The following is a 23,166-nucleotide window of genomic DNA, read 5'->3' on the forward strand; positions in this document are numbered from 1 at the left end:
AGTATGGGCAAGTTTACAACATAAAAACTGTGAAAGACAATTAGCCTCTTGAGAATTAATTGTATTTTGCTTTGAAGTTTTCTCTGCTACTGTATATATGTTACTAGAGTTTATGACCAATAGATGTACCAGTATCATTGATCCTCATTCAACTTGCTTTCCAGAGGGGTTACATGATTCTGGCATGAATACTTGCAATGATCTTATATGATCACCGCTAAACCAGGCAATGATCAAAATAAACTATAATTCACTTATAATTTTTGTTAGCAATATATTTTTTTATTTTAAAAAAGCTTTAAAATAGTCCCTACTGGCATATTCAATGTAAATTGCTCACAAGTTGTAAAACAATGCAAGAATTAGAAGCTCATTTTCTGCTACAAATGAAGTAATGGTTATAGGTTAAAGGGGCAGGACAAGGGACATTGAAACCATTCATTCTAAATTACAGTATTCCTCTTCTGAAAAGAATGAAGACTACAATATATAACACGTTTATTAATCTGGACAGCCTGCAAGTAAGAGTTAGGGAAATGACTGTTTAAGCAGAAGCAGAAGTTCTGTGGAGCATCCGTCGAGCTGGGCAGTGAGTCCTTCTCCCTCCACCTGTACTGGCTGCAGGAGCAACTGTTGGTGTAAGGTGGTGCTATATGTGCTATACCTTAAATTGTACTTGTAGGCTTCCGGTGTCCAGTGCTTCTCCTTAGGCGACAGGCTAGCCAGGGCAGCATGATTTTTTTGAAAACTGGTGCTGCATTCAAACACATGAATGCTGCCCTCCTATTTTTGTTGAAGTGACTGTTAGCACTTTTCTGTCTTTCAAAGGCCCAAGCAAAGCTAAAATGCTTCGTACAGCAAGAGAGAGACTTGTCTCAGAGATCCTGCACACTGAGAGCATTCCTTAGTACTTTTACATGGTCTTGGTTTGTCCTTCCCTTGCCTCTGGCCATGCCTGCCTCTTCCTTGGCCCATCCGTTAGCCAGCCACTGTCTGTATCCTGGTAAGGATCAACCGTGCTTAATCCTGCCGGTGGGAGACAGGGATGCTGGAGGTCAAGGAGTGAATTCTTCCTTTTCCAGATGTTAGGTGGGATGTCTTCATTCCAGAGCTATTTGTAGGCTACGTGGGCACTTATCTTTCTAAGGAGATAATCTCCTTTTTAATATTTTGGGTTTCTGGTTGATTATTTTGTTCATAGCAATGACATCATAACCAAAGCACTGAAGGTTAACTAACGAGCAAGCTCTTTTTTATTAACTTTCTGGTTCAATTGTACTTTTATCCCTCAATAATTCTCTTTTTTCATCTATGGGAATGAATTTACGCTGGTGTGAACTGAATGCTGTCACTTACACCATCGTAACTCACACCAAATCAGACCGGGTAATTCTAAGTGAGCACAACCCTGGGGAATGGCAGAGGGGTATGCTAGAGCTTGCTGCAGGTAGTATGCATGTGGTAGGCAACAGCTTGGTCCTGTCATTTTAAATTTTCCATAGATGTAAAAACACAATGATAAATTTTATACACATTATGAAGTAAATCTCCACCTGACATCATTAAGAAGTCAAGGAAGATATCTGTCTTCCAGCTGAGGACATGTCTCTCTGAGTTTTGTGCCTTCCTCACTGATCTGGGGTTCAGGCTTGGGCTGACAGGTGTTTCTGATCGCTGCAGGAGCCCTGGGATCTCTGTAGAGCAGCTGCTGTTGTTTTGGAAGCAGCCAGGTTTTTTCATCCCCCTCCCCTACCTGAATGGCATCCGATGTCAGAGTCCAAAGGAATATTTTTAAATGATGAACTAGATTCAGGTTTTCTTGGGGATACTGATTTGGGTAACAAATCTGTGTAATCTTGGCAGGCCTTCTGCCTCTTTGTTTGCATTTCACATAATCTACAAAATGAGTTTACTGACCAAAATGTTTCCTAAAAACAGCGGTTTCTTATGAATACTGAAATTCATGGAAACATGTCAACGAGTGGCTTGAAATACCAGAGGAAATTTTGAAGTGTCAAAGGATATCTCAGGAAATCTTGAAGTACCCAAAGACAGTGCCCACAGAGAAAGAGATACTGCAATCATACTACTGTTTATTTACTGGAAACAATCTTTCAGCTCTACTGTAAAAAATAATACATATCTGTTTACATTTATACCACTGACACTGAGATTCAAGACTTAAAATAAAACTGGGCTAAATCCAGACCTGATGTAAGGTGGTTAGTGATCACTGACTTCAGCATAGTGGTGATCACATTGCATTCTTTCTGACTGGGCCAAATACTCTGTTTGCAACCTGGGAAAACCTCATCCAAGGTGTGAAAAGCCTAAGGATGTATTGCATAAGCATGTCCTTATCAGGCTTCTTAAAAAGCCTTGAGATTATCAAGCCGGTATGATATAGATGCAATTTCAGGAGAACAGTGATTCATGAGGACCTAAAAGAGCATCTATCGCCTTCCAAACTGGGAGGTTGTGGGGTTTTTTTTAATCCTCTTCATGAAGCCAGGCTCTGCCAGCAGGCTGGGCAATCCCTTCAGCCATTCAGACCTAGTATTTTGCTGTAAGGGTGCCTAACGACATTGCAGAGGGAGGGGGGTACAAAAGCAGCAGATGGGCCAATAGCAGTGCCTGCATTTTCAGTGAAACACATGAAGAGCTTTTTGTACAGATGGTGGGTGCAGAGGAACCTGGCAGGGAAATAACGGATCTGCCTTGGCTATGAGAAAAGCAACTGAGGTCAGTCAGAGCCTAGAAGAGACACATAGCCTACAACTGATCTCCGAAAAGCAAAGTGAAACATGTTACGTAGTGCCAGAGGAGAAGTGGAGCTCACTCAGCATGTGCTTGCAGTGCATGACCATAATGAGATCACTTGTCCAGGACAAACTCAAAAGAGAGAATGAGCGACTTCTGGGATGCAGGAGGGAATTGAAAGAGATTGAATCTTTCAGGAATTTTTGTTTGCTGAAGTGTTTTCTAAAGATCCCTTTGCTACCCAGCTACATTCCTCAATTCTTACGTCAAGGTTACTGTATCATTATTCACTTGCTGGTGCAAAAGTGTATCTGCCTTGTACCCAAACTATCCCTCGTGTCACTTCATCAATATTAGTTGAGTTACACGGGGGGATCAGTTTGGCCAATGGAAACCACCAGGGGGATCTCAGAAGTTTGAACTAAGAACTGGAATAGGTGAGATTTCCACCTCTGATGTGCACACTTATAAACATCAGATGCACTCTGCACTGAAACGGGTGAGGAAAGAGGCAGCTGCAGGACCAGAGGCACCCCCGCACAAATACCTCTGGACCATTACACTCCCTACAGCACTGACCCTTCAGCACAGGTCACCTTTCTGGGCAGGCTTTCTGCGGAATCCCCAAAAGTCTAGTTATGACCATCAGCCTCAGTCTTCATGCATGGCACCTACTTTGGGGTTGAGCTATTCAGAATTCATTCAAAGACTTAAAACAACCAAATGTGATGGGTGTAAATCACTTGTCTGCACTCATCTCGGATGAGGAAACACAATTTGCTTGTGCTGTGTTATCTTACAACTTTTTGACTTCCAAATGCAGAGCCACACTACCACAACTAGTTTTAGCTTCTGTAAATTCTCCTTGTATACAGATACATGCACAATGCTTTACACACATACAGGGAAGATCCTAAGGATACTTTTTATCTTTCCATTAAAAAGCAGCAGTCATGCAAATTAACACCAGCTGAGGGTTTTGTCCATCCAGGATAGAGATTTATTTTAACAATAGTCAGGCTTGAATAACGTTAGGGCATACTTTTATTTCTTTTTTTTTTTTTTTAACATCTTTGTGCTATGAAATTTTCATTGGGTTCTAATACAGCTACATGCTACAGAAGATATTCAGTAGCATATTCTGTGAATAAGCTAGACTGGAGAACTTGAATGATTACAAACTGTACTGATTCTATTGTTCTGCTTGCTCTAGACAGAGAAAAATGAATGTGTAAGTTCTGCTGATGCTGATACCATGTTTATGAGACAATGAAAGTTGACTCTTCTAAAAGCTGAGCCAAAAAAAGGTAAATATGAGTACAGGCCCCCAGTGTGAAAAGGAGAAAGCTCTGTGTGAGTGGCCCTGGACACTACACTCAGTGATGGTGGGTGACCAGGTACTCAAAGTAGCTCAGTTATTCTCAACAAAGTTATTGTTGTCAGAGAAGTACAAGTTGAAAAGCGATTCTGTGGGATCCAACAAACTCTTAGGTAAAATAACATTTTGTTGTCTGTGTCAAAAAAAGTCAATCCCCTAAAAATATCTCAAAGTCAAATAAGCCAGATGATAGGACCCATTCAGCTCTACAGCACTGGATCATTCATCTCTTGCCATTCTTCTCCCTCCCGACTAGCATGAATCACTTGATTCATTTATCAGAATAGATTCTGCTTCCCAATCATTGTGATCTGTATCAAAGATTACTGCCATTTCTGCTTTTGTTTACTTTTATTCCAATTATTGCACTGGCAATAGGTGCTATACGAACACATAGTGAGAGGCAATCTTTCTCCCGAGAACCTTCGGTCAAACAGACATGACAGCCGATAGGCAGGAGAGGCAAAGAGCTGTCCCCCCCAGCTTGGCCAGGGAACGGCTCTGCCACCCTGAGCGAAGAGCATGTCAGAGCAGAGCCAGAGGGAAGCCACACATACCCAGACCAGGGTCAGTGCCCTCATCTGGTGCTGGCCAGAATACTGTCTATTAACCACATGGTAAAAGTCTTTGTGTTAGAAAATCCTCAGCAACAGGTTAGAATAAAGAATCATTTTCTGAGCAGACCTGGAATTCTGTCTGCTTTTAGGGAGGCCCAGCCTCAAAGGAGAACATGAATGTATACAGCAGTTGCAAGTTTGCGTTTTTATCTTTCATGCTGTAAAAACCTGACATGCATAGTCCTTTTTTTTATTTGGTGAGAATTGCTGTAATATACGAGCCTGCAATGGTCTATTGGAAACAGACCCCTGACTAGGCAATGGAGAGTTTAGATGTTATAAACTGCTAGTAATTTATTATTTTGAAATTGGCATATATTTTGGCAAAGTTAAAGTTGGCTGGAGTGATAGTGAGTGATGAAAGATGTTATGGCGGTGGATAAGTGCCTGAATTCCTTTGTTTCCAGACTTTTCACTTTTTTTTTAAGGCGCAGAATGTTTATATAGAAAGTGTAATATTGTTTTATGAGTATTTGCTGGACCCGGCTAAAACCAGGCATTCAAGCCTTACTCTTTTAACAAAGTGTTTTGTTATGGAATTCCTCTGGGTTTTGATGTTTCTAAATTAGGGTTAAATCAGGTTGGTATGTGGGGGCCATGGGAGAACAGCCCAGAAGTGAGAAACTGTCTGATGTCTAACAGGGTGCACTTCCTCTCCAGAAGGTGATGTGATGGCAGGAAGAGAGAGGTCTCCTCAATTGGGCATGAAGAAGCCATAACATATGGGCACAAAAGGGGGAAAAGGGGGCTTTTAAGCACTGGGAAAACTTCCAGCATGTTAAGAGTTTAACGTCTTTAATGCAAGACCTTGCCTGCCCCTTGTCTGCTCTCTGGGCCACCAGAGCCTGCTTGTTTCCCACATCTCACTTCCATCATCTGGGACACATGAGCACTTTTAGACCCATGGTTATAAACTAGCATTCCTCCTTCCTGGTCATCTCTATTTTCCCCTCCAAGACTATGGTATACGATGAGCCATGATACACTCAGGAAACACATTCTTGTTTCTAATATTTCTCTGCACATTTCCTCTACATTTATCTCCTCCAAGTCAGCTACTCACAAAACTCATTGGCTTCCTGCCCTCAGCTTGGCCCACTAAACCCTGGAGTCAGGCTTCAGGCTTTTTGTTTTTACAAAAAGGACAGCCTGTGTACAGAGCTCTGAGCCACAGGATCCCAGGATGTTGTAGCAGCACGGAGAAAACTTTAAACCATTAAGAAATGGAAGCTGCTGAAGCACACTCAACTCAGCATTTTGTGGCTGTGAGCCATTGCATCAGGGCTTCCTTCAAGCTGAATACAAGTAAAAAGAGCAGAGTCTCTACTAAAGCTAAGGAAGAACAACTCCAGACTAACTCACAAAGCTTATTAGGAACAAGAAAGTCAATTTTCTGATTGTGTCATGTGGTCTGTGTTGTGATAACTTTCTGAGTCTGTATTCTCCCATTTAATACTCCACTTTAATGAAGACCTCACATAATGCTTCTACTCTGCTTCAGCCTGCTCGCATTATAATCTTCATAAACTCCTTTTCCCAAGTAGCATTAAGCACTTCCAGTCCTCAAAAAGATGAAGCAAAGGTTATCTTTCCTGCCCTAGTGATGCCGGAGAGCAAATGAGCCAATAAGGAAAAAGCAGGGGGCAGAAGCAAAAGAGCTTGTTTCAGAGAAATTTAAGAACAAGGCATATGAACCCTCATCCCTACTAAAATAAAAGACCAAACTGCCAGTGGCTTCAACAAGGTAAGCATTATACTTCCAAACTCTACAATGATTTTTATTTTTTTTTCAGACTCCTAAACATATATATAGATTTAGCGTAGCACTGTGAGGCCTCCGCTGGAATACTTTTCACAGTTTTGGGCACTGCACTTCAAGAAAGACGTGAACCAACTGGAGAGAATCCAGACGAGAGCAACAAGAATGATCAAAGGTCCAGAAAATGTGATGTATGAGGAAAGACCAAAAGAATTGGGTTTGTTTAGACTAGAGAGAAACAGTCTGAGGGGAGACGTGACAACAGTCTTCAGACATGTTAAAGACTGCTGCAAAGGGGAAGATAAACTGTTCTCTATTTCTACTGGAAGTAGGCTAAAAAGCAATGGATTTAAATTACAATAGCGGAGATTCAGATTAGACTTTAGGAGAAACTTTCTATTGGTTACAGCAGTTATACCTGAGAAGACATTGCCTACGGAAACTGTGGGATCCCATCATTTGAGGTCTGGGTACTGGTATAGTGGTGTCTGCTTTGTGGCAGAGGCATGAACAGTAAGACTGGTCCAAGTACTTTCAGCTTATTTTCCCCAATGTTAGGAATGTAGGAGAGAGACTGCACGTGAACAGAACAATTTTTCTGAAGGAATTTGGACGGGTCTGAGCTGAGCAGTCCTTGAACAGGAGATTAGTTGCAGCCTTAATTACAGTTAGTATCACTGCCTTATAACCATTACAAATTGTTTGCAACTACCACACTCAGGAAAACAGGGAAAAATAAAGTTCTGATTCTCATCTGCTCTAAAGTCCCTGGACGCTATTCTAGCAGTGGAGGCCTGTGTCAAAGAGTCTGGGTGTAAATAAGTGTAACACCCTAAACATTGTAAAACATACCAACCAGTGATAGATTTCTATGAACTCTGTTATATAGAAAGATTTAATACAGGAAGGAACCCAAACATGTGACACTTTGTTAGAAAGTAGAAGATTACATACTACAACATGTATTTTTGGAATGAATTTACAATGAATTTTAACTATAAAATAGAATCAAAGAAAAAACAGGTGAAACTAAGACAAATGCAGGGTGAATTGAGACAAAGTGCCTGACTGATAATTCCAGAGATAATTGGGAATGTAAGTTAGCACTTCTGAGATCCCTTGTTTCAATAGGTGGCTTTTTGTTTCTGTTTCTGCTTGTTTGTCTGCTTTCCATTTATAATGAAAAAGAAGGCAAGATTGCAAAAGCCAGCTTTTTCCTCAGTTTCTTTGGTGCTTTTTGCTAAGCAGCCTTGGAGCTACAAAGGTTCACAGTCTTTCAAACATAGACTCATACCCTAGAAGTGTTTACAATGGGAAGAAGAGTCCTTAAAATATATGACCACATACAGAATCATATGGGATCTGCTGACGATACATCTTCAGAAGTCTGCATCCTGGTAAGGACTGTGCATGAAGAGACCTCCCTCCTCAGACAGGCATAGGTCACCGGGTCTGTGGAAATACTGGTTTGGTTTAGAGCTGCTATACGTACTGGCTTCTGAGGAGAGAGTTCTGCAGAGGAGGAACCGTCTCTTTTGTTTTAATGTTTCCAGGGCACAAACTCAAGGTTTAGAAGGAGTACTGTGATACATATATCCTCAGCCGGATGACAGAGCTTCCTCTGAAGTTAATGACGGTGTTAACAGTGATCATTTCCAAGTCCAACTGAATAGTACGGGGCCCCTTCACGGGGCGGGTCATCACCAGAGTAGCACTGATCGGTCCTGTTTGCTGTGCACAAAACAAGAGGAAACAGGTGAGATTTTAAAAAACGGCTCTTGAAAACGATCATCTCAGGTGAGACAACATTATGGCCATGGTCCTTAGGCAGCCAAAATAACACTGTTTTCTGCTGTATTGTTAGAGGCTACTGCAATTCACGGCAGAGAGAGCTTCATTTCAGCATTTGGCTCCATTTCAGTGTTTTGTATGAACTATCACCTTCTATAGTTTGTAAAGCTTTTGGGAACCCTGCACATAAAAGGAGCTATTGAACATAGAAATTTGCTATTGTCCAAATGGAAAAAGATGAAAACATGGATTTAGGGTATGCACAAGCAGCGACACCAATTTTTTTGTGCATAAGATATTATTTTGTTTGATATAAAGAGCACTGTTACTTTGAAGGAGCAAACACCAAGAAGGGGTTATGTTAACAGAGCTTGGCGAACAGATGTTCCTATGTGAACAGGATCAGGGTTTGTTGTATAATTGCATATGTTAACGTTGCAAAACTTTACCCTCTGAAGAGAGCTTTAAATATATGAAGGCACTTCAGAAAAATCTGTCTTTTAGTAAGTGGAAGCAGACCTTTGAAATATCTGGCCAGAACAGTGGATTATGAGCATTTAAAAATCAGAGCTTCTGATGTTAAAACCAAGTGCAATTTGCTTTCCAGCAGAAACACAAAGCGGGACCTGTTTTCCCACGAAATGGAGCGTTTGCATTATCTCTGATCGGAGAAGCCTGACAAAGCCGTGAGGAGGAGCCGGGTGGGCCGCCCGGGCCGGGCCGCGGGCCCTGCTGCCTCAGCCCCCGGGGAGCAGCGCCCCGGGGCCCCACTCCTCCCCAGCGCCCCTTCCCCTTCCCCTTCCCCTTCCCCTTCCCCTTCCCCTTCCCCTTCCCCTTCCCCTTCCCCTTCCCTTCCCTTCCCTTCCCTTCCCTTCCCTTCCCTTCCCCTTCCCCTTCCCCTTCCCCTTCCCTTCCCACTGCTCTCGCTCTTCCCAACGCAACAAATAGGCACCACCTGCTGGCTACCAACCTGACACGGGAGCAATGCTGCTGCCAGCGGAGGGAAAAGGACAGCCTGTGCAAGTGGAGTGTTTTATGTGACAAACGAATGGGGGGTGTGATAAATAAATAAAAGAAGACTAGCAGGCTTGAGCAACGATGCTGGTCACTGGAGCCTTAGCACCTGGTGGAGCGACCGAGATGAGGGGAAAAGGTCGGTGGGATCAGTAACGACTTTGCAACATGAAAGATCTTGTGAGATGTAAATGATCGTTCTTGGACCACTTTGGAATTTTGAAACATTTTCTTTTTTTTAACAGTGAGAATCTGAGGCTCTCGGGAGAAATATGTATTGGAATCTACTGAAATCCATCACGCTACCGGTTTCTGTGGGGCATGGGAACCAACAATAGCTACTGAACATCACTTAACGTGAATATCAAAGCCAGGTTTTGCCTAGGGTTAAAAATCAACCTTCTGAATGCCACCATCCCTGGTGGCTGTGCCTCATTCTGTGCAGACACTTCCCATCACCCCCGTGTCTCAGAGGTGTAGTGAAGATGACTGGGGAACAGAGATGTCTTCTGAGGAAAATTCAGATTAAAAAAAAAAGTAGTTGTGTTTTCTCTAACAGTTTCTACATACAATATGTGTTCTCAGTGAAAAAAATACATAACAAATGAAAGCAAAGCACCCAGAAAGTCAATTCTTGGGATAAAGGGGGGTTGTTTTGCTTACTTTTTTGGTTTTCAGGTTTTTCAATTTCCAATGAAGAGTTTAATAAAACAAATGAGAAACGTTCACTCTTTCAGTGACAATTATTGATTGCCCGTCAGATGAAAAAAGGTTTGGCACAATAGTTTCTCCTGAGCATGGGAGACCTGAGCTATTCTTAGACATGGGTACAGCCCTGGACTTTCCTGAACCTAATGTCTCATAAAACAAGCGTGTTTGCTTTGGGTAGGTTACCTTCCTGAAAGAGCCAGCAGCTCATGCAGATCAGCACACCGCTCTGCATGTCTGCATGTAAAAATGCCTCATACTGAAGGTTTAAATGATATTCATTAAAAACTGAGTTCTGCTATCAGAAGGATAATCAGCTAATGAGAAGATACTCCGTGTTTTCTCTCAGTGAGTGCCAGACTTACCCGCATGTAGAATTCCCTGCCCTCGTTCCCTGATTTGATTTGGAAGATATAATAGGCTCCAGGGTAGCGAGTTGTTGCTTGCATCTGAAAAATGTCAGAAGGCACAGACCGCCCGGACACCATATCCATCACTCTGTACAAGATGGTGAATGGCTGATCTCTGCAACCGGCGTTTTCAGCTGGACACATGCAGCGGCTAATTGTCAAAGATAGGATTGTCATCAGGGGTTACAAATTGCTGTAATATTTGATTCTTTATATGCAAAAACAGCTGCATAAATAAATAAATAAACAAATAATGTTGTCGACCAGCTAAAAGAATCAATGAAACTTGTAATGAATTTTCTCCCTTTTAGTATTCTCTGTGTTGCTATTCTGACCTACCTATATCCCTGCCTTCTTTTTCCTGTCTTCTAGGCCAAAATATCTTGGCATCCTGGTCTCCTTAAATCACTCGAAAATCTGTACTTTATTTAAAGCAGCTCTGCAGGTGTAGAATACCCGGTACGTGTTTGTTCTGATAGTAATTTAAACTGAGCTGTCCCCAAAATAATGTTAATTGTTGCATCATTTCACTGATAGTGCTACATAAATGTTGTATTCTTTGTTTAACAATCTTTTACATACCATACGAAAACATACAGCGAGACATCCTGGATCAAACCAAAGCTCTAGCATCAAATGCAGAGCCCTAAGGAAGAGCAGGATAGCAAGCCAAGCGTATGACACTTCTACCAACAGACTCCCAATTGTTTGTGACTCAGGAAATTCTTGAAACAAAGTTGTCTTCTGTGTATTCATCAGCCCTTAATGCATTTCTTATCCATCAGCTTGTCCAGCTTCCCCTTGCACCGACATGAATGTTTGGCATCCACAGCCCCCTGTGGCCAGGAGCTCCACAGCCCCCTTCACCTCCCTCTGCACTGCCCCTTACTGACTTCGTCTGATGCTCCCAGCTCTTCTATTGAAAGGAGAGCAGCCAGTCAACCCCTGATCATCCTCCTCACGCAACTCAGGGTTTCATATTTGACCCTGTTCGTGGCTGAAGAGTCCTGACTTAGTTGTTTCTCACAAGGAAGCTATTCCATCCTTTTGATCATCCTCATTGCTCTTTATGAACCTGTGTCCAGTTATATTTCTTTTGGGAGGAGGGGAAGGAACTGCACAGTCTTGAAGATATGGGTACGCAATGGCACGTGCTCTAAGGATATTCTCTACCTATTAACACCTCAAATTCAGATTGTTTTTCTGACCTCTAGTAAGTGCTGCAGATCATGGAACTATCTATAATAACCCTCAAATCTCAGTTTGGATGGATTGTGATCAGATCAGTGCTCTTTATTTAATTTGTGCATTTGGGATTGTCTTTTTACTTTACATTCATATACACTGAATTTCATCTGCCATTTTTATTGCACAGTCATTGAGGCTCCTTCTACAACTGTTTTCTGCCCACGCTTTTCTCTACTGTCCTCAGATACTGTTGCACACTTTGCCCATCTCATGGTTTACCCTTTTTCCAAGATTGCTTACAAATATGTTGGACAAAGCAGGTCCAGCTCAGACCTCTGCAGAACTTCACTGTGAAAGTTGACAATTTAATACTATACTCTATTTATTTTTTGTCTTTCAACCTCTTATTCTTCTTTGCCAGGGACTTCTCTCTTACTTATGGCTGCTTAATTTCCATAATAACCTTATGTGAGGTTCTTTTCAGAAGCCTTTGGAAACCCAAACATCAGCCCATGTGCCCTAGCCACATGCTGCTGCTTTCTTCAGAGAACTCCAGTAAATTGTGAGGCAGGATGTCCCTTTATAAAAGCCATGTTGGGGAATTTACTGGAAAAGAGTTGGGTCTTTTTGCCTGTTTTTTCCTATAACCTCCACTACTGACACCAATTTCAGACAGTTCATCTGGCATGTCCCCCATAAAAAGGTTCCTGGCATTACAAACACCCAATTCCTTCCACAGAAAACACAGATGCAAGGAATTCACTTGGCTTTCATACTGACCACTTCTAGACATATGCCACAAATTAAATGCAGTCACATCTAGACACGAGCCAAAGCCACCAAACACAAAGCTCAGAGATCAAGAGTTCTGGTGCAAGATGATCTGTGAGGACTCTGTAGTTGGGCTCTGGGGAATTTAGATACAGAGAGAGGCTTCAGATATTTCAAATTCCAGTTAAAGACTCTACCACCTCTGAAGGTAGGTAAACCCAGAACTGGAAGAACAGAATGTGTCCGCTCCTCAGCTGCCCTTGTTCAGAAAGCAATGTAAAGACGTGAATAAATTATGATGGAAAGAAGCTGATGCCTCATCTCTTGCCTTTCTATAAAATACATGAGGCTACCAAGCAATCCCAAGTAATTGGGTTTAATGCAAACACTATGGATGAAATACTATGGGCTGCAATATATAGAGATCTGTCTGGAGCTGAAATATTTTGAGCCCCAGGCAAATACCTACAAAAATGTAAAAGAAACAGGCAATTTTTAGAGATGTGGGATTTATGTTTTTGCTTGCTCAAATAATTCCAAATTTAGACAGCAACAGTGCTAACAGCCCCATCCAGACATACCCAATTTCTGGACAAGGCAAATCAGTCTGTGGACTTTTCAGCACTTTTAACCTTTAAGCAGAAAGAAACTACTTGTATCCTGCTATAACTATCATCTAATGTTTTAAAGTACTTCCCAGACATAAGCTAGTTAATATTTACAGGAAATACTCATACTAATAAACAGGCTGCATTTGAGCATATATGAAGTCAGTTAGTAACGTAAGTAAACATCTCTTGTTACACTACAAACCTTGCTGTTTTCTCTACTCACTGATAGGTGTTTTTCCAGTCTAACCTCCCACATATCTGGGTATCATATCATATCATATCCCACCTGGTGACCTGGTAAGGAATTGCAATTTATTATTTTTATAAAGCTTACCAATGGTAAATGCAGCAACAGCATCTATGCATAGCTCTCTAGACACACTTCATGGCTCTGTTGTAAAAATGCAGCTCATTTGGTTCACTCTAGATAGGCTTCACAGAGATAGAATTTGCTTTTGTGGCTGTGCGTATGTTACTCACTTCTCATTAATCTGGATATAAGGATCCTCGCATCTTACTGGGTCTAAACATTTATATTCTCCTGGGATATTGAAACACGTTTGCTGCGGAGTGCAGGTGAAGTTTCTGTTTTCACATTCATTGATATCTAAAACGCAAGAAACAAGAGAAAGGCTAAAGCAGGGAAATATGTGCAAGACACCACTCTTACAAACCGGTTTCCATCTTCAGGAGTTGCCCCAAAATTCATAACACTCTTGCACCATGAGAAGTGGCCTTTTGATAACTGGCCCCTCTTTTAAGATCAGTTTTTACTTCATTCATTTCTGCTTATTGGAAATATGCTAAGTGCTGCAAAAATGTAAAAGAAATTGGCTGCTCAAGCTCTCTGACCTTAGAGAATGGGAAAACTAAAGAGAGACATGCAGCAGAGGAGAATATCTGAGGGCTTTCTTGTGTAGCTGTTTCCTAGTCAGTAAAGTCTCACTTACACCAACACACCAGTTCACCTCAGTGGGACTATTCACGTGATGACATTCTTCCCAGAATTACATAATTGGCCCCTGCGAGTATTTCACTGTGCAATGCCAAGACCAAGCATCTCAGTTCTTGAAAACCTCTTTCCAGACACAGGACCTATTTTCTGGTCCTCTTGGGTTTTAATCAGCTCAGGAATGTTCTTACCTTGGCAGCTTCTGCTATCGTCAAGCAAGTTATAGCCCGAAGGACAGATACAGTAGTAAGAACCAGGCCCGTTCACACATTCGTGCTGGCAGAGGAACTCTGAGAAGCTGCATTCGTCCATGTCTGCAGTGGTAAAACAAAGTTCAGTGTCTTTGGCTTTACAGTCAAAAGAGCAGTCGCACAGGCAGGTGGCCATCCAGTCTGTGTGCCCATCACCCCAGCTGGAGGTTGGCACCCTCCAACTCCCTAGAGCTCTGCAGCAACCTGGCAAAATGCTATACAAGTTCTTGGTTAAACATTTTTCTCCTAGGGAAACCAAAGCTGCTGCTGAACACAATGCGTGGCTTTTATTTATTTATTTTTCTTTTTGGATACCTGTCACCAGTTGGCCATGTTTTTAGTTCTGTTTTACGTCAGAGATAGGGCTACTCCAACAACAAAGCTGCAACTGTAATTTGAAAGGAGAGACTTGGCAGTGGTTTTCTTTTCTTTTTTTTTTCTTTTTTCTGGAGAGCAAACTTCCCTTTCCCAGGGCCACATGGGTCCCAGCAGAAGTCCTGCAGCCAGCCCCGGCTGTTTTATGTTTCTTAGCCTCTAGCCAGTTACTTCCAAGGCATTCCAGGAAGACTACAGAGCTCATCCCAGCTTGGGTCAGACCTACTGGAAGGCCCAGCCATCTCCCAGATACCCAAGAAGCTAAGCAGTCTGTCAAATCTCTGACTGAAGGCAGAAATTGTGCTCTTTTCCCCTTGCACTCATGAATTGACCAGTCATTGTGTTCTGCAGAACTGTGCTCAGGCGAGAAAGACAAACTTCAGAGCTGCTCATGGAGGCATGGCTGACTGAGGGGAAAACACATGCAAAGATGCTAGACTGAAGGAAGCTGCAGTTAATCATTTCCTTATTTCCCTGTTCAGAGGAAGAAAGAAACAAAGGCCAGAGCCCCAGCCAGGAACTCCCAAGTTCTTATTCCCAGCTCTGACATGTTGACTCTCCCAGGCAAATCACTTTTACTCTTCGGACTGAATTTCCCTTTCTTCTAAATTGGGCTCAGTCCATTTATCCACTTCTGGTGTTTTGTGCAGATGGATTGGGAAGTATTTGAAGTCCAAATATGTTAAAGTGGCTTTATGGCTGCAACCACATTATCAAAAGGGAGATGAAAGGAACTCTACACGTACATAGTCCTGTTAGTGTGTGACTTGACCCAGAGAGTCCGCTGAAAAAACACCTTCCTGACAAAACATGGACCGAGGGCTGGCTCCATAAAGGGACCGAGATATCACCCACCCCCTCGAGGTGTCCTAGCCCAGACCTCCAGCACATCGGATTCATATGATCTGTGCTCAGCTGCTGTTAAGTGCTGGAGGGACTTAAAGCCCCGAGGGTCCTACATTTCTGCTGCTGAGCCCACACAGGACAGACACACCTTTGCTGTTCCTAAACACTTCTGGCATTCTGCTGACTATCTGCAGAGGACAAGATGGTAGGCATTTCAGAGCACATCTAATGCACATGCAAGACCTCTGTGAATAGAAAATAATGCCGAAGTTGGGAAAGCCAGGTTGAAATCTCTGCCTCTCTCCTTGAATTGGGCAGGGATGCCTCCCATCTTCAAGGTAAGCTGGCTGCTAGGCCATGGGCTAATCCAGTGGCTGTTGAAGTACATCTGGATCCTGGATGTCTCATAGGAGTGTCCTCCTAACCAGGCATTCCCTTTGTGAGCCTCAGAGATGTCTAGTGATTGCTTGTGAAGTGAAAGAAGCTCATCCAGAGAAATTTGACCTGCTTTGACAAGCATTTTCTTGCACAGAATTGTCAAGAAAAGGTTTTCTGCCCTAAATCTGGGTAGTGGAAAGTCCCTTTTGCTGGCTTAACTCTCAGACATGAATGAGGCTCAAGCATCACCTTTTCTGTCACCATTTTGTACTGGCAATGTTTATGTGGCATTGCGTTGAACTTAACTGGTTCAGGCCCCCAACTAGCTCAGGAGCACATAAAAAGGTGCAGAAGTCTAACTTAGAAGCAGAAACTCCATTAAAAAGCAGAAAACTTGAGTTAGGTCTTGCAGCTCTAAATGTTAAATGACCCTTTAGAGATTTAAGTCTTTGTTCTTTCCCTTATAATAAGGAGGTTTACATGGAAGAACAGCTTTGGAAACACTAATCTATACACATACTGCATATCACATGTCTTCTCTCTCACAAACAGCATGTTACATCTGTTTACTGTAAATTAAAAAACAAGTATTTTCCAATGCATTTTTCCTTCCAAGAAATATTGGCGGGATTCTCTAATTTTATCAGGCTGTGGGAACATTAAGCACAGAAATAAGTTTTGCCTTCAATTAAAATAAAGCAATAAAATAAAAACAAAAACAAGAGAGGAAAAAGTACAGTGACATAAGCACAGTTTCTTCTGCTATGTGCTGAACTGATTAGCAATAGCTGTACTAAGAAACCATATATTGCTTCTGAAGTGTAGCCAGAGCCAGACAGGGGAAACTGGGGAAGGTGTCAGGCAGAAGTGTGCAGTCATAACAGCAAGAGGAATACAGGCATTCACCAGACAAATGGAAAAGTGCTTTATATATAGTATTTCTTTAATCATGGAAGAATGTTCTAGGGCTATCCCTACTTTACTTGCTCTAATAAAGCTTCCTGTTCAGCATTACAAAGTGTTTTCTTATGTTTTGCTGTTATCTTGGAGCTTTTTGGTGTTTAGCTTATTTCCTTAAAACCACTTGCAGCCCCCCTCCATTGTGCTTTTCTGGGTATTTGCTGTGTGCTTTAACTGGAAAGAAAATCATATGAGTTGCAGCTATCCTGCTGCTAATCATGGACCAAGGCAAAAAACTTTTTAAAAAGCATGTACAAAACAATACATTGGAAAAAGAAACCTTAATAGAATTAAAGAAACCAAAACAATAAATAACTAAAGACAGTTACCACTGCAGTTAACTCCATCAGCTTCCAGTTCATAGCCAGGTTCACAGCGGCAGAGAAAAGAGCCGTAGGTATTGACGCAGGTCTGAGTGCAAGGGTTTTCGCTTGTACATTCGTTCACATCTATGGGAAACCAATGCCCAATGCATCAGTGACTTTTCCCCAAACTCTATTTTCAATTCATTACTGTAAAGCATTTCAAAGAGATTAGCTGTGCAGTCAGAATGATTTGTTCTGAAAAAATATAACCAAGTCAGTATTGTTTATTGGGATTCAGGCTGATGCCTGGAAATAGCATGTTGGAAACACAACATGCGTGGAAATGAAGCATTCTGGAATGTCTTCAATCAAAAAAATAACATGGAAGATGGGGATGAAATATTTGTTACAAATGCTTCTGTCCTTATCCTGCAATTTTAAAACCATTGAACTGATTTTGTCATAACAGACCTGAGACAAAATGCAGCAGGATATTCCTGAGGAAGATAATGCAATGAGGAACGGTCCTCATGGAAACCTAGGGCTAAGACAAAACCAATTTTTTTTTTCCTTTTAGGACATTAGCAGCTTCTGGACATCATTAGCACAGACCATTTCCTGCAGCATGTGGAAAGATGCTCCCCGCTTAGCTAGGGAGAGGCTTTATGAAGAGGTTGTGTTGACTATGATTGAGGTAGCACATCACAGTGAAAGGGGGTCCAACGCTCAGGACCCTAGTCTGGAACTTGGGAGACTCAGATCTAATTTATTGATCTGACAGAGTTTTCCTGTCTCAGGTGGGTCACACAGCCTCAGATTTTAAAAGTAAATTCAGTGCCTAAACTCTTGGTAATTTCAGTGAATTGAGTAACTCTATATTTTAGGGGGCTTGGGCCTCTGTGCATATTCCTCCTGATATACTCATGTTGCAGCTGTACCCCTCCGAGGTACTACAGAAATATCTCAGGCTGGCAAGGCTATGAACATTTTCAAAAGCAGTGTTGGGAAGGTTACTTGTATTCTAAAAACTAAACAAGTTTTAAGGGTGTTGCTGGGTTGGGACCAAAGATTTCAGTCGTGGTTTACCATACACAGTACCTTGGCATGATCTTCCATCCTCATTAAGGGTAAAGCCTGGGTTGCACGTACAGGAGTAGGAACCGGGCACATTGGCACACAGCTGCTGGCAGTAGCCGTAGCGACATTCATCTATATCTATAGATGGGAAAGACAAAAAGTAGAGTGGTCTGCATTTTCACATGCAGGTACAAAGCCGCAAACACACTGTTTCAATGGTACCAATAACACGGAAGTAACCCCGCGTGCTGGTTACGGATATAACAGCCAAACTTTCAGGTGTTGAGACCCAGAGTTATAGTTAAAATACATCTCTACCCAAAAGAATGTAGTAATGTGTTTTTATCCACAGCTGACATCTATCAGTACGTCCTATGAACTGATTGTCATTGCTGTAATCTTCAGCTTAATGTGATGTCATCAGGAAGCCCACAGTCAGTCCCTTTAAGCAGCTACCTCGAAGCATACCCGATAGCTGGCACAGCCTGTCAGCACAAGCGCAGCCAACGTTGTAGCAAAGTTTTGTCAGAATCAAGATAGAAACCTTTTTTACCTCCATGTATACCAAAACTACTCTCTAGAAAAGCAATCAGTATTTGTTACTAAATACTTCTTTTTTTAGATAGGATATTCTTTAAAGACTTTTTTTCCGAATGGTCACATTCACATTTTGGATGAATTTTCAACTGACAAGTTATAGACTCTAAAATGTAAACAGTAAATTTAATGCCAAAATATAAGTTTGGGCTGAATTGCAGCATTAGCCATACATGCAACTGACTGTTACAAGCACAAGAAAATGCTGTAAGATACATATGATGGTAAGTGCTAGAAGAATTTTGCCCCTGGACTAAGAACTGGAGTGAAACACCTGGAGTAGTTGTCCTTTCCAAGGCTTTACATTTCCTTTGGTATCAACTGGCTTTTGATTTATGGAGACTTTTTTAATGGCTACTCTCAAAGCTTTGAAGTTAAGTTTGTGCAGTAGAAAACCAAGTGTATTATCTCCAGTCAGGTTGCCAGAAGGAGCAAAGCAGGAAGGCACAGATTTTGGTGAAATGCCCCCCACCGCAGGTTCCAATGCACGTGAAAATCAAAATGACAGTACTCTCCCTATGGTTCACACATATACATATACATCTGCATGAATTCCAGCAGTTCGTTATTTGTTAGCTAAATTGGCTGCTTCCTGTTTTAGTGTTAGATATTAAGAATGTGTTGGGAAACTGAATTCTTGAACTACTTGAACATTTACATGATGTGGTAATACCATAAAAACAACAATGTTGTGAATCTGTTGTACAAGTAGCTACATCCTGCAATTCAAGTTTATTTTTTTGGCCTCATTGAGGCAGTTTTGCCATAGAAAGTCTCAGGAAACCATGCTGAAAATGTCAAAAGTCTTGGAAATACTCTCTCTGTGTAAAATAACAAGGACGCTGACACTCAGTTTTACCCTTACTAGCTTTTATTTCCCACTGCATTCTAAATAGCAAGATAACCTAAAGGCCAGGGTCAGCTACGGTATGTACACCAGCAGTAGGCTTGGCCCAAATCCTGCAAAAACTGACATGGGTTTTAAGTAAATTAATACCTCGTTTCACTGACACAATGCATTATTTAAATACATGCTTTGGCTTTTGCAGGACTGTTATCTCAAGAGTGCTACATTTTGAGTATAAGGACTTTTACAGGGCTTCTTGTGGGTGGGTCGTGTGGATACTGCTGTACTGGCTCCTCCTGTATAAACTTTACTGGGATAATTACAACAGATAGAAGTGTAGCTTTTTGTAACTGCGGTTTACTAACAGTGCACCAAAAAAGCCTGTCTCTGAAACCCAGCCCAGCCCTCTGATTACAGTAAATGGTCTTTTACTGCTTTATGCCAGCAAAAATCACTTCTCCAAGGCCAGTGGAAAGTATGGAAAACTCAGAATTTTTTGACACTTAGGGAAAAATATAGCAACTCTAAACACAATTTGCTTTTAGCTCTTTGCATTGCCTTGTAATAATCCACCCCATGATTACTTAAAATGGGCAACACTGGGATGTTATTGCCTATTTTAAATAGCATAAGCAGATATTCAAATCAGTTCAGCAATGCAGCCATTTCAGTTCTCTGGTATATCCATCAAGCAGTAAAGTACTTTAGATCCATGTCCAAATCCTTGTGCTGCACACAACCCTTTCGTTTGGGCTGTAACTGGGAGAAGTAAATGGGTAACAAAACAGGTGATGCAGAGCAGAATCCCCCACCCTGCCCTCCCTCATCCCCACCCCATCACGTACGCCTGTACAACCCCTGGCACAAGTTTCTTTTCCCAAGAGAAGAGGAATTATCAGAGATTAAAGAGCAGGGGGCTTGGACGCTTCGTATCCCAGGGGAACTACAAGACAGTGATTCCCCAAAGCGGCTATGGCTGCACAGACCCCAGCTTGGATGAGGCTCAGCTCTGTCCCTGCCAGGTGAGTTACACAGCAGCTGTTTGCAGTAGTTAGGAAAGCAGCCGTGAGTCAGTCCTTCACTGGAATTGGTACTTGGGAGGAGAAAGTTGGAAAATAACTGGAGAGGCTCCAGGGATGAATGGGCAGGGAAAGCCCGTTCTCCTTCCAGCGGAGGTGTTGTGACAGGACGGTCCAGCTCCGCAGAGCTGGCAGGCAAACAGCCTGCGCTGAGGGGAAAAAAATAATAAAAAGCAAACTTAAAAAAAAAAAGTTGTATCCCATCTCCCAGGTCCTATCTGTATACCTAAAATTAACATCTACTTCATCATCCCGTGGGCATGTCTAGTGAGGGGAATGGGCTGGAGGAGAGGGGAGCTGGGAGGTTTTCCCGTGCTGTTTGTTGAGGGATGTTTTTTTCAACAGGGCTGAGCTAAAAGGATGAACAGGACATTGCTGCAAGGCAAATAATGAAATCGAAATAAAACTGCTTGGAAGCTACCGAAACGGCACCCAGTTCAGAGGTAATTTTTTTCTCACCCCCAAGCAAAACGGTTCGTTGAATCTAGGGATTTACTGGCCTGTTTCTTGGTGTCAAATACTGATCCCTTCGGATGCAGACTCTCACGGTGCGGAAAGGACAGGTCTGTTTGGGAATAAATCTTTTTGTATACATGCTTGTGACTGATCTTATGTGAAAGGGAATCCTTCAGACTGGAAATATGAAAATCCCACGTTACATGGAGGCTAGTCATATGGCATTTGCATCTACATTTTTGTTCCACAGGGGAGTCTCTCTGCCAAGCATACCATTGGCACTTACAAAGATGAAAGACAGTTTCCACGTAGCCAAAGGTTTAACCGTGTACTTGACAAAGATGCTCAGTGCCATTATTTCAACTGTTCACAAGTACGCATACACAGATGCTCAAATACCGCACGAGGTTTTTACCTAAACACTGGCCTTCTAACAGCCAGTAGCCTTCAGTGCAGGAACAGGTATAGCCCCCCTCAGTATTTATGCAGATCTGGGTGGGGTTACACTGGTGAGAATCTGAAGCGCATTCATCCACATCTGCAACACAGAAATACAGCAAGAACATATTAGAAATAGCAACAACAAAAGATTATTCACACTGTACAGGGACTTGCGTGTACACCAGCTCCGTGCGAGGAACCAAAGTGTGGTGGAATAGAGAGAATGACCATAACCTGAAGTAAAATTCATAATAATAAATGTCTGAGGGCAGTGAGAACTGAGGGTGCTCATCAAACCTCTCCCTTTTGCAGATGACCCAGTGTTTCTCAGAGCTCCTCAAGAAAGGGATCGCATTACCTCGAGCTTTTTATTACTTCCACATTTGCTTTGTCACTGAACTGGGATTTCCATGCTACAGGGTACTGTTCAGCCCTAGGGAAAGGCTGCTGAAAGGGCTATATAACCCCACTGCGGAGTAAGAGATGAACGAGATGTTCGAGAGATGTACAAACACAACTCAGACATATAAAAAAAATTACTTCCTACCCCCACCAACACAGATTATCTCACTGTAATTTTTCTGACAGAAGGTTCAACCAAAATCAACCTTCACCTGACAAAAAATTGTATACTTCCCTGGAATCAATTTCCTGACAATAAAACTCTTTTCCTTTTTTTTTTTTTTTTACTATCCTTACTGTATTTAATGTATTTGGTTTTTTATTACAACCCCTTAGGGTGGTTTTGTTGTGGGCGTTTTTTTTGTTTTTTGGTTTGGGGTTTTTTTTTGTTGCAAAGGAGGTGAATAGCATTCCTACATTTATATAAGCCAGGACCCTGGAACCTAACTGATTAAAAATGCCTTTCAGTGTCAGAAGTTCAGTTTGAATCCCTCCTTGCTCAATCTCTTCCGTGATGTTTCTGGCATTGGTTTTGCCTCTAGATGTCAGAAATGGAAGTATCAAAAGATAAATGGTGTCATTTTTTCAGCCAACTCAGATTTCTATGTTTTATTTATTGATACCTAAACTATTTTTTATTCCAGCATACTGTGCACTGGCCTTTGCTGAAGTACTATGTCATCCAAGCAATGCTACTCCCTTGATCCCCCCCCAATTCTTATTAACCCAGACTTTGCTGGGTCGTGACTGAAAGTATCTCACAAATGCACTGGGCTGGAGCAGGCAGCAGAGGGCAGGAATTGCATCTCACTATCTGCCCCTGAGGCACCTAGCACAGTCAGTCAGCTGTAAAATCCCAGCAGTCATGAAATAACTGATCCAATCTACCACACCAACATACCTAACATGTTCGGATATATGAATAAATACATACATATTATATATATGGAGAGAGTCTAGAATTCTTATCTTGCCAGCATCTGTACCAGAGCAATTTATGGTGAGTCAAAGCTGGTAAGATAACAAGAGTGGCACAATTAGAGGTAATTAACTCTGTTGGAAATCAGTTCCCATGTATTTATTGGCCAGATGAAGGTTGGCAAAATGGTGGGGAAGTGGGAAAGGGGTAAGATAACAAGTCTAGACTATATAGGTACAGAGGTATGTTGTTCAGTTCAGCTATTGCTTCTGCG

General features: G+C 42.0%; 1 protein-coding gene across 2 annotated transcripts in view; it reads right to left on the minus strand.

The window, feature by feature from the left end:
• Positions 1-257: 257 nt before the first annotated feature.
• FBLN5 (fibulin 5) overlaps positions 258-23,166 on the minus strand; it is a 65,678-nt gene continuing 42,769 nt past the window's right edge. For both annotated transcript variants that reach the window (XM_076345306.1, XM_076345305.1), the window contains exons 5-11: positions 21,546-21,668; positions 18,173-18,289; positions 17,099-17,218; positions 14,151-14,273; positions 13,488-13,614; positions 10,393-10,588; positions 258-8,245 (exon numbers count right to left, since the gene is read on the minus strand). In XM_076345306.1, coding sequence (XP_076201421.1) covers positions 8,084-8,245; positions 10,393-10,588; positions 13,488-13,614; positions 14,151-14,273; positions 17,099-17,218; positions 18,173-18,289; positions 21,546-21,668 — 968 coding nt within the window. In that variant the 3' untranslated portion in view covers positions 258-8,083. The remainder of the gene's footprint in view (positions 8,246-10,392; positions 10,589-13,487; positions 13,615-14,150; positions 14,274-17,098; positions 17,219-18,172; positions 18,290-21,545; positions 21,669-23,166) is intronic.

Source organism: Aptenodytes patagonicus, chromosome 7 (genome assembly GCF_965638725.1).
Source record: "Aptenodytes patagonicus chromosome 7, bAptPat1.pri.cur, whole genome shotgun sequence".
Classification (NCBI taxonomy): Eukaryota; Metazoa; Chordata; class Aves; order Sphenisciformes; family Spheniscidae; genus Aptenodytes; species Aptenodytes patagonicus.